This window comes from Triticum aestivum, chromosome 1D (genome assembly GCF_018294505.1).
Source record: "Triticum aestivum cultivar Chinese Spring chromosome 1D, IWGSC CS RefSeq v2.1, whole genome shotgun sequence".
Taxonomy (NCBI): domain Eukaryota; kingdom Viridiplantae; phylum Streptophyta; class Magnoliopsida; order Poales; family Poaceae; genus Triticum; species Triticum aestivum.
The window spans coordinates 58,446,620-58,457,427 of record NC_057796.1 but is presented as its reverse complement, the minus strand read 5'-3'; the positions used below and the strand labels follow the sequence as shown (position 1 = coordinate 58,457,427).

The window sequence follows — 10,808 nt, the reverse complement described above, 5'->3', positions numbered from 1 at the left end:
TTTCACCGTTCCGTTTATTATGACACACGTCATCATTGTCATATTGCTTTGCACGATCATGTAGCTGACATCGTATTTGTGGCAAAGCCACCGTTCATAATTCTTTCATACATGTCACTCTCGATTCATTGCACATCCCGGTACACCGCCGGAGGCATTCATATAGAGTCATATTTTGTTCTAAGTATCGAGTTGTAATTCTTGAGTTGTAAGTAAATAAAAGTGTGATGATCTTCATTATTAGAGCATTGTCCCATGTGAGGAAAGGATGATGGAGACTATTATTCCCCCACAAGTCGGGATGAGACTCCAGACGAAAAATAAAATAAAATAAAATAAGAGGCCAAAAAATGAGAGAAGGCCCAAACAAAAAAATGAGAGAAAAGAGAGAAGGGGCAATGCTACTATCCTTTTACCACACTTGTGCTTCAAAGTAGCACCATGATCTTCATGATAGATAGTCTCCTATATTGTCACTTTCATATACTAGTGGGAATTTCTCATTATAGAACTTGGCTTGTATATTCCAAAGATGGGCTTCCTCAAATTGCCCTAGGTCTTCATAAGTAAGCAAGTTGGATGCACGCCACTTAGTTTTTCTTTTTGAGCTTTCATAAACTTATAGCTCTAGTGCATTCGTTGCATGGCAATCCCTACTCAGTCACATTGATATCTATTGATGGGCATCTCCATAGCCCGTTGATACGCCTAGTTGATGTGAGACTTTCTCCTTCTTTTTGTCTTCTCCACAACCACCTTCTATTCCACCTATAGTGCTATGTCCATGGCTCACGCTCATGTATTGCGTGAAAGTTGAGAAACTTTGAGAACATTAAAAGTATGAAACAATTGCTTGGCTTGTCATCGGGGTTGTGCATGATTTGAATATTTTGTGTGATGAAGATGGAGCATAACCAGACTATATGATTTTGTAGGGATAAGCTTTCTTTGGCCATGTTATTTTGAGAAGACATATTGCCTTGTTAGTATGCTTGAATTATTATTGTTTTTATGTCAATATTAAACTTTTGCTTTGAATCATACGAATTTGAACATGCATGCCACAAAAAAAGAAATTACATGGATAAATATTTAGGTAGCATTCCACATAAAAAATTCTGTTTTTATCATTTACCTACTCGAGGATGCGCATGAATTAAGCTTGGGGATGCTTGATACGTCTCCAACGTATCTATAATTTTTTATTGTTCCATGCTATTATATTATCTGTTTTGAATGTTTTATATGCATTAATATGCTATTTTATATTATTTTTGGGACTAACCTATTAACCAAGAGCCCAGTGCCAGTTCCTGTTTTTCCCCTGTTTTTGATTTTGGCAGAAAAGGAATACCAAACGAAGTCCAAACGGAATAAAACCTTCGCGATGATTTTTCTAGGACCAGAAGACAACCAGGAGACTTGGAGATGAAGTCGGAGGAGCCACGAGGCGGCCACAAGGACGGAGGGCGCGCCTAGGGGGTAGGGTGCGCCCCCCACCCTTGTGGGCCCCTCGTGCACCCCTGGCCTAATTCTTGCGCCTATATATTCCCATATATCCCTAAACCAACATAGGCATCCACGAAAACACTTTTCCACCGCCGCAACCTTCTGTACCCGTGAGATCCCATCTAGGGACCTTTTTCGGCACCCTGTCGGAGGGGGATACGATCATGGAGGGCTTCTACATCAACTCTATTGCCCTTCCGATGAAGCGTGAGTAGCTTACCACAGACCTACGGGTCCATAGCTAGTAGCTAGATGGCTTCTTCTCTCTCAATACCATGTTCTCCTCGATGTTCTTGGAGATCTATTCGATGTAATACTCTTTTGCGGTGTGTTTGCCGAGATTCGATGAATTGTGGATTTATGATCAGCTTATCTATGAATATTATTTGAATCTCCTCTGAATTATTTTATGCATGATTTGATATCTTTGTAATTCTCTTCGAACTATCGATTTAGTTTGGCCAACTAGATTGGTTTTTCTTGCAATGGGAGAAGTTCTTAGCTTTGGGTTCAATCTTGCGGTGTCCTTTCCCAGTGACAGTAGGGTCAGCAAGGCACGTATTTTATTGTTTCCATCAAGGATAAAAAGATGGGGTTTTCATCATATTTCTTGAGTTAATTCCTCTACATCATGTCATCTTTCTTAATGCGTTACTCCATTCTTTATGAACTTAATACTCTAGATGCATGTTGGATAGCGGTCGATGTGTGGAGTAATAGTACTAGATGCAGAATCGTTTCGGTCTACTTGACACGGACGTGAGGTCTATATTCATGATCATTGCCTTAGAAATCATCATAACTTTGCACTTTTCTATCAATTGCTCGGCAGTAATTTGTTCACCCACCGTATTATTTTGTATCTTGAGAGAAGTCTCTAGTGAAACCTATGGCCCCCGGGGCTATTTTCCAACATATAAGTTTCCGAACTACAATTTTGCAATTTTTTACTTTTCGATCTATAAACAAAAAATACCAAAAATATTTACTTACCGTTTATCTATCTGTATCATATCTCACTTTTGCAAGCAACCGTGAAGGGATTGACAACCCCTTTATCGCGTTGGGTGCAATTTGTTTGATTGTTTGTGTAGGTATTGGGTGACTTGTGCGTTATCTTCTACTCGATTGATACCTTGGTTCTCAAACTGAGGGAAATACTTATCTCTACTTTGCTGCATCACCGTTTTCTCTTCAAGGGAAAAACCAACGCAAGCTCAAGAAGTAGCAATAGAACACCCGTATGCAAAGTGAGAGTTATGGTCTTCCCAGTAAGCCAAGGGAAAATTCGTCGCGCAGGATTTGTGCATCTCTTCAACGCAAACAGTTCAGATTGAATACGGTATGCAAACCGAGACTTTGGCGTTAAACCAAGAAAAAATCTGGCACGCAGGATTTGTACATCCCTTCAACGCAAACGGTTTTTTCGGATGACCCGTGTGCAACCACGTATAGACAATTTGGTAAGATTTGCATCTGTCATATTGGGTATATTGCCATTTGACAAACCGGAAAGATTGACATTTGTTGATCTAGTAACATTGCCCTTTGTCAACCTTAACACTGCCATTTGTCAAAATATGCAGCTAAAAATCACTAGCACTATCTAATTTTTGCAACTAAAATTCAGTAATTAAGCATAGATTTCATTCATATTTAGATTAAGCAGTCGTTCTTTATACAAATAGTTTAACTCGACAGCTGAACCGACCAAACTTTTCCCCAATTGTTGCCAACCACGTACTGAAGTAGCTAGTTCAACTATATATACTAGCTAATTTTAAGTACGTCGTACAGTTCCACCAAATCTATAGTCAGATGAACTGAACAAAATAGCCGCTAAATACTACTAATACTACGGCGGGTCTTTGTACTACTTTCGACAGCCTCTCCTCTGCTAAGCGCGCTCAGTAAGAGGCAGAGAAGGAGGAGCATACCGACGAGCTGGACAACTACAATACGGTGCATGCCGCCGCTGCATCTTCAGCGACGCTCACCTCAAACGCCCTCTGCCGGTCCAGACGACCCGTCTCAAAGCGGCAGAACTCCTCGTAGATCTCATGATTCCTCGTCTCTGTTGCAGCGTGTGCTGCGGCCACGGCGGCGGTAAGGCTCTTTGCATGCTCGATGAGGCGCTCCTCCTCCCGCAGGAACTCGATGTAACGCGCAAGGTCGTTGACGCACGTGCGCACCTCCACCACCGCCTCCCGTCTTCGGGCGGCGATGGCGGAGCGGGTGATCACCCCGGTGGTCGACGGTGGGCTGGCGGCCATGACGACCGACGATGGGGTGGCGGCCACAACCACCACCTCCCGCCTTCGGGCCGCGATGGCGGAGCGGGTGATGGCCACGGTGGCCGGCAGTGGGGTGGCGGCCACGACGGCCACCTCCCGCCTTCGGGCCGCGGCGGGGGAGCGGTTGATGGCCCTGGCTTTCGACAGTGGTGTGGCGGCCACAACGGCAGACGGCGGGGTGGCGGCAACGGCGCCCGGCAATAGCTGCCGACGGGCAGCGGTGGTGGAGCGTGTGGTGGGTGTTCCGCACACACCCAACAGGGGCGCCACGCGCACTACACTACGTCGAGGACTGCGCCGCCGCCGCAGTGTAGCCTCCCAGCTGGAGTTCCTCTGATGACGGCGGAGTGGCTGAGCGATGACGACGGACCAGTGCCATTGGCAATTGTGTAAGAAGCAGACGAGATAAGCTATAGGGAGGGAGGGTAAAATGCCATGCAAGACTCGCCGGCCGTGAGGGTTTATATAGCAGGCCGGTAAGCATTGGGATTTTGGGGGATTTCACCGAGTCAGGCAGGAATCTTGCGCGGGAACTTGCGCAGTTGTGCGGGAACGGGCTCACCACCGTTTGGCCAAAAGAACGCCCCCGCGTGCTGCTCAAGCTTGCGCTCGAAGCCGTTTGCGACGGCGGGGTGCCAAGACGTGCGAGAGGAGTACGAAAGGACACATACACATACGGTTAATAAAAAATGTTTGTAATTTAATTACCTACTACCCCCTTCCTAGTTTATAAGTCGTCTATGTATTTTTGTGCCAAAGTTTGACTAGAGATTTAACTAATAAAGTACGAATGCATGTCGCCAAAGATTATATCGTTGGATTCATATTTGAACATAGTTTCCAATTATATAATCTTTATAACATGCATTAATATTTTGTTGGTTAAATTTAAAGTCAAAATATGGCACAGAATATAAAGGGGACTAATAGACCAAGACATAGGTAGTAGCACACAGCCGCTCTCTGCGCAGCGACGCAACTGCCGGCCGGCTTGTAGACGACCATTTCCTGCGTGTTCAACTGCTCTATGCGTGTGGTTGCTCGCGGTTGAGGCAGCCGCGGCGCGCCCTGCTCTCACGTCCCTCCAGGCGCTCTGCCATCGTCCCTCCACGCGCGGCGCCACGATGCAGTTGCCCGCTGCAAAAACTGCCATGCGGACGCGCCGAGAATCCAGGCCGCCCGGCACCCATTTATTCCTGCGGCCATTTACCTCCATTTCTCACGTCACACGACACAATAAGCACACCCACGATGACACATATAGAGAGGACATTCAGCGGTTCCAATGACGCTCCGCGTGGCTCCAATGGCGCTCCCAGCGGCCGACGACGACAACGGGGGGCAGTTCACCACGCATCACGTAGTGGACACCCACGTGAGGGGGGAGGCCCTCTCGGTGGTGTACACAAACGAGCCGGTCTCGGTGGAGAGCTCCATCCAGACTATGTAGTAGTTGCTTGTTGAGGACAAGTACCAAGTGGTCGACTTCGACCTCGAGTTTACCAGCGGTCGTGCGGGGCATGATCAGAAGGTTGTCGTCACCCAGTTGTGCGTGTGACATGACGTCCTACTCTACCACTACCACCTAGCCACAAGGCCTTGCGAGCGTTTCTCCAGGTTTATCAACAACTTCGACTACAGTTTCGCTACGGTGGACACCACCAACGATCTAAAAGCGCTCAAGGTTTCGGACTTGAAATGCCAGAATCTTATCAACATTCAGGACCACTACAAGGTCTGGGGCAGCGATAACAACAAACAGAACTCCCTGGCTGAGCTCGCCTCGGTCATCATTGACCCCTACTACATGAAGATGAAGGATAAGAGCAAGAAGGACAAGAACGCCTGGCACAGTGTTTGGCATCAGAGACTGGATGAAGAACACGTCAAGTACACTGCCAAGGATGCGTACACAAGCTACGAGATGTACAGACGGATCATTGACATGAGGAAGTGTCTTGTACCTGCCCCAAACGAGGGATCGAGCCACAGAGGAATGGCGGGAGCGTCACAAGAAGTAGATGACTAGATGATCGTTTCTCCTAGTTTAGAATGCATGCAATTGTTTATTGAGGTGTGCGCGAATGATCTGTATAGTCACTTATGTAATTGGATATCTATTTATATATATATGTTATTATTTATATGTTATTATTGGTCTGCACACACATTTTTTATTACGGACCTGTTTGTCGCGTATCACACACATCTTGTTTAGTTGAACTGTTTCTCTTGTCTTGGCTCATCGCAAATAGTTCATCCGAGTGAACTGTATGCCCTCGATCGCACACACCTTGATCTGGCTGACCGTTTCTATTGTGTTGCCTAATCACGCACAGTTCATCCCAGTGAACTGTATGCCGTATATCGCACACGCCCCCTCATCTGGTTGTCCATTTCTGTTGTTCTGCCTCATCGCAAACAGTTCTGCTGGATTAACCGTTTGTCATGCATCACACACGCAACTCTAATCTGAATCGTGTTTGATGTCACCGCCATCACAAACATTTTGCATCTTTTTGGACGGTTTTATTACATCACCGTTTATGATTAATACATCGCACACAATTTCGTCAAAGGGTCTCTGATTGGACTGTCGCGTTTGGACCAACCTGCAGTAGTGTAAAACAGGTGGATGGAGCAAACCTCCTATGGGGTTTGTTAAGCTAATTGTTGATGCTTGTTTTGATCACGATCTGCTTACAAGCAAGTCTGGGGCTGTTTTCAGATAATGATAAAGAAAGATCTATTGTTGGCGGAAACTGGAAGATTGATTGGTGTGATGATGATGTTTTAACAACAGAAGTGTTGACTCCAAGGTTTGGATTATTTCCTAGGAGTTTGGATTATTTCCTACACAGAGGACGGGATGCAATCGCCTTGTTATTAACTCCAAAATATGGAAGTCATCAACACAATCAAGAATGGAGGACAATCAGCGGGAGCAGCGGCGGCAGTCTTCGATGATTGCTATTTTTTCGCATGTGATTTCTCACTTACTAGGTTTGAACATTGTAATAGGGAGGCAAATAAAGTGGCTCATATACTTGCTAGGTTAGCGAAACTTTTCTTGACAAGAGACTATTTTGAGGAGCCCATGGATGAAATTGTACCTTTTCTTATTGACAATGTAACTATTATTTTCAATTAATAAAGTTAACGGTTTTATTTCAAAAAAGAAGAGATCTGGGCATTATCTCTTTTTTTCAGAAAAAAAAAGGAGAAAAAAACTTTGCCTCATCATCACATTAACTAAGAAGGGGCTAATACGGAAAGGCCCTAAAAAAGCCTATTCTCCCATTATAAGATCTGGACATTACGAGTAACTTGGCATGCATCATGATCATATGCGCAAGACCACTTCATTTTATCTGGCATAAAACTAACGGTTTTGCTGGAACTCAAATAGCTGAAGTATAATTATGTGTCAATCACTTCTCTGGTCGTCTGATTATCACGTGTGTTGTATTGTGGGGGCGATGCGACGGGGCGTGAATGATATACATAACCCGTAATGAAACACTACAACAAAGAGCACAAGACAAATCATCTTTGAGAGTAACAGTTGACAAGACTGAATAGAGATATTGTCAAAATGAAAGCTGAAGAAACACTACTTCATTTCCAGCCCAGCGATTGCCTTATACCAGAAAAAATGAGCCCCAAAGATCTCCCTATCATGGACACCCAGAAGTAGGACACCGCAGCACTGACTCTAGCCACGACTGCCCGTGCAAAAGGCATTGCAATATCCGACAACTCCAAGAAAAGGCTGTAGTAATACCTCCTGCAGCAGATGACGGATAAGAATGTTACACTGATTATTATTTTTAAACTTGATCCAAGCCGCACAAAAAATACGTTAATGATTTTTTTTTCATGAAACAAAGAGCAGACAAGAGGCGGACGATACCATCCGGTCAGAGCTCTTAGCTCCTTTGTCCTTCTCACTGGAAGAGAAAATGGGCTTATGCAAACATAATCCAGGCGAGTAGATGTCGAAGGCTTTCGAAATGCATTAGTCAACCAATTAGTTTTATCAGGTTGATTATCTGTTGTGCTCTTGCATGATCTTCTGCATAGAACATATAACTCGAACCTGTCCTCGTACATTGAAACAACTGACTCGAAATACTGGTGCAGCCACCCGTTAATTGCCACCTTCGAAGAGATAAAATAGATTAGCATGCAATTATGAAAACCTAAAAGTGCATGGAAGTTGGAATATTAGGACTTCACAGTATCAAATTACTGAATAGGACACATCAAAACATAAGAATTTTTCCAAGAAAATGATAACAGAAGAATTAAGGACAAGGGCAAATGGAATAATGGATAATCCAGAATTAGACTATTCATGTGTGTCCTTAAATACTCACACAAATATATTTGCTTGGCAGTAAAAAATGCTTATCAGGTCAAAAGATGACAATACTAATATATATACTCAACAGAGTAATAAAGAACAACATCAGCTTATACAGCCCACAAACATTACCTCATTACGCCGCTTTTGAAGTTCTCTTGTCGACAGAGAACATAGAGCTAAGCTGGAGCCAACAACCTCAGTAGGCATGTCACCATCAACTGACATGATCTCTAGATAAATACTAGCAATCACATCAGCCAAGAAAATTACCAGGTCCTCCAAAATCCTTGCTCCATTTTCAGCCAGAAATTTAGTATCAAAATAGCTGTCAGACCTGCCACCACGAAACAGAATAAAGATGTAACTATGAACCTTACGGAGGTCTATTACATTCTTACATATGGCATTAAATTGAAAATGATTAGAAATTGAACAGAACAAGATTAAGCATCAAGAAGGGCAAACGGATAGTACCTTGCAGAACCAAATCTTACGAAAAAGAGCAGGTCCAAATAGAGCTCAACTTTCCCTAATCTGTTGAATCTCTTCAAGATCCCATTGTCTTCGTTTATTTTTCTACTAATCACCGTCATAAGCTTCTGGAACAGAAAAGGAATAAAAATAAGATAGTCGGAGGTTAGCCAATATGGAGAAATGGAGGGCAGTTCAAACTGATGATATACTTCATCGATCTTGCCATTTTCCAGGGCTTGCTCTTCTTCGATCCATTTCATAAATGCTGGTTCAATCAAGCTATCTATCAACATAACTGACACTTCCGACCACCTGATCCCATCTAGAAGTTCAAAACTTCCGGAAATATTTCTTGCCTGCATGAGATCAGACCACGTTATAGCATGTATATGGATTTAAAACATACTATAACATTGACAATAATTGGGTCAAATGCTACTTCAACATAAAGGAAATCTTAAAAATGAACTGCACTTTACTCCAGAAATTCTGGTGCACAACCATAATGATTTTATTCAACTAGTCAACGAATATTTGGAAAACACCGATACAACATGGACTATGATGCTACTTAACCAACAAAAACATACAGGAAGAGAGAAGGACCATTTTGGTACTCCCTCCGTCCGGAAATACTTGTCATCAAAATGGACAAAAAGGGATGTATCCCAAACTAAAATACGTCTAGATACATCTCCTTTTATCCATTTTGATGATAAGTATTTCCGGACGGAGGGAGTACATAATAGCTCAGCTACTGCCTACTAGCTTATCTAAACTCGGAGAAGTATGCATGGGCAATCTTCAATACACTAATATATACCCAAAATATTTATGAAAAATAAATTATAGTGCATTTCTTGCCTCCATTTCAAGAAGTTGAAATGTGATCAGAAGAAGCCGCAACTTGGGACCTCCATGAATTGCAAGCATACTCAAAGGATAGTTTTTCCTATCATTTTTTAGTCCTTCGTCTCTGCTATCAGAACTGGCATCTTGACCATTTGCTTCTAAGGCTTCAGAAAGCTTAGCCCTCACTTCATTCCATGTATCATTGGGGTCAGACGCTGTACTCTTGTCAAGCAAACGTTTTCCATTCCTAGCAATTGCCATAGAAAACTGCATTAGCAGTCATAATTTTTCCTGTCAAACAAATGTTTTGACACCTAAAAGCGACATTAAAGCAGCTACTCTTACCTACCAGAATCAGAGGAGATTGATGCTGTGAGATGTTGATTGGCGCTGGGATTTTGGGTGCGGGGTACTGTAGGTCGAGAGGGTGCAACCCCAGCCAAATACGCAAGAACTACGCTGATAGTCAGAAGCGCTTCATCAGAAAGCAACATTAGATTTGGTGAGATCACACTCTCTGAACCCATCATTGACTGAAAGAAATAACATCCAACTTGAGTCTCCAGCTTGTAACCCCTTCCATGAAAGTTATAAGAGGTAAATGCGCAGCTTTTCCACTCTTTCGCTAAATTGAATTTGGACAGACATGGAAGGGGAATTTTATGAATGTAGTTCCTACAAATATGGAATAGCCCAAATGAAATATAAGTATATAACCCAACAACTCTAGATGGTCCATATTAGTAATATCACAAAAACCGAAGAACAAAGCTACCTCTTTGACATCCTGATTGATATGTTTCGTGGGGAGAGCTTGCCGCTGGATTGGGTCCATCCCCCACGATACTGGCCTCCCAGTGTTGTCAAGGAGCACTCGGCCATTACAACAGAATCCCCAGGTCTTGATCAAAACATCAAAAACGTAGAGAAGGAGAAACAAGCATGCCTCCTGCACAACAAAGGAAGGATAGGCTCTCGTGCGTGGCGGCGCGATGGGGAACGAGGAAGGAGAGACCGAGAGAGGACGGAATCGGGCGAGAGGCTAGGGTTAGATCTTTTTTTTTTTTTTCTGAGTGGCTGGAGTTTAGATGGGCCAGCCCGTTCGTCTGGGCTGTGCTGTACCATTTACAGAAAAATAGGTTAGAGTCTTCTAGAAAAAGGTTAGAGAAGGTGCTGGACTGCTGGTGCTGGACCGCACGGCCGGAGCGAGCTCGTCTGCAGAGGAGCCCGGCATGGCTACCGTGGGATTATCATAGTTGTTTTCCTGATTTTAATTAATGTAAAGAAAATCCCCAATACCAGCAGACGTG

The 10,808-nt window shown here is 43.7% G+C and overlaps 1 protein-coding gene across 1 annotated transcript; it reads right to left on the bottom strand.

The window, feature by feature from the left end:
* Positions 1–7,213: 7,213 nt before the first annotated feature.
* On the bottom strand, positions 7,214–10,593 carry LOC123180284 (uncharacterized). The gene is made up of 8 exons (XM_044592276.1): positions 10,274–10,593; positions 9,844–10,173; positions 9,511–9,745; positions 8,856–9,002; positions 8,647–8,771; positions 8,302–8,506; positions 7,717–7,964; positions 7,214–7,590 (listed from the first exon to the last, which is right to left on the bottom strand). Exons 1-8 carry the CDS (start codon positions 10,378–10,380, stop codon positions 7,422–7,424), a joined length of 1,566 nt encoding a protein of 521 aa, XP_044448211.1. The 5' UTR covers positions 10,381–10,593; the 3' UTR covers positions 7,214–7,421.
* Positions 10,594–10,808: the final 215 nt, after the last annotated feature.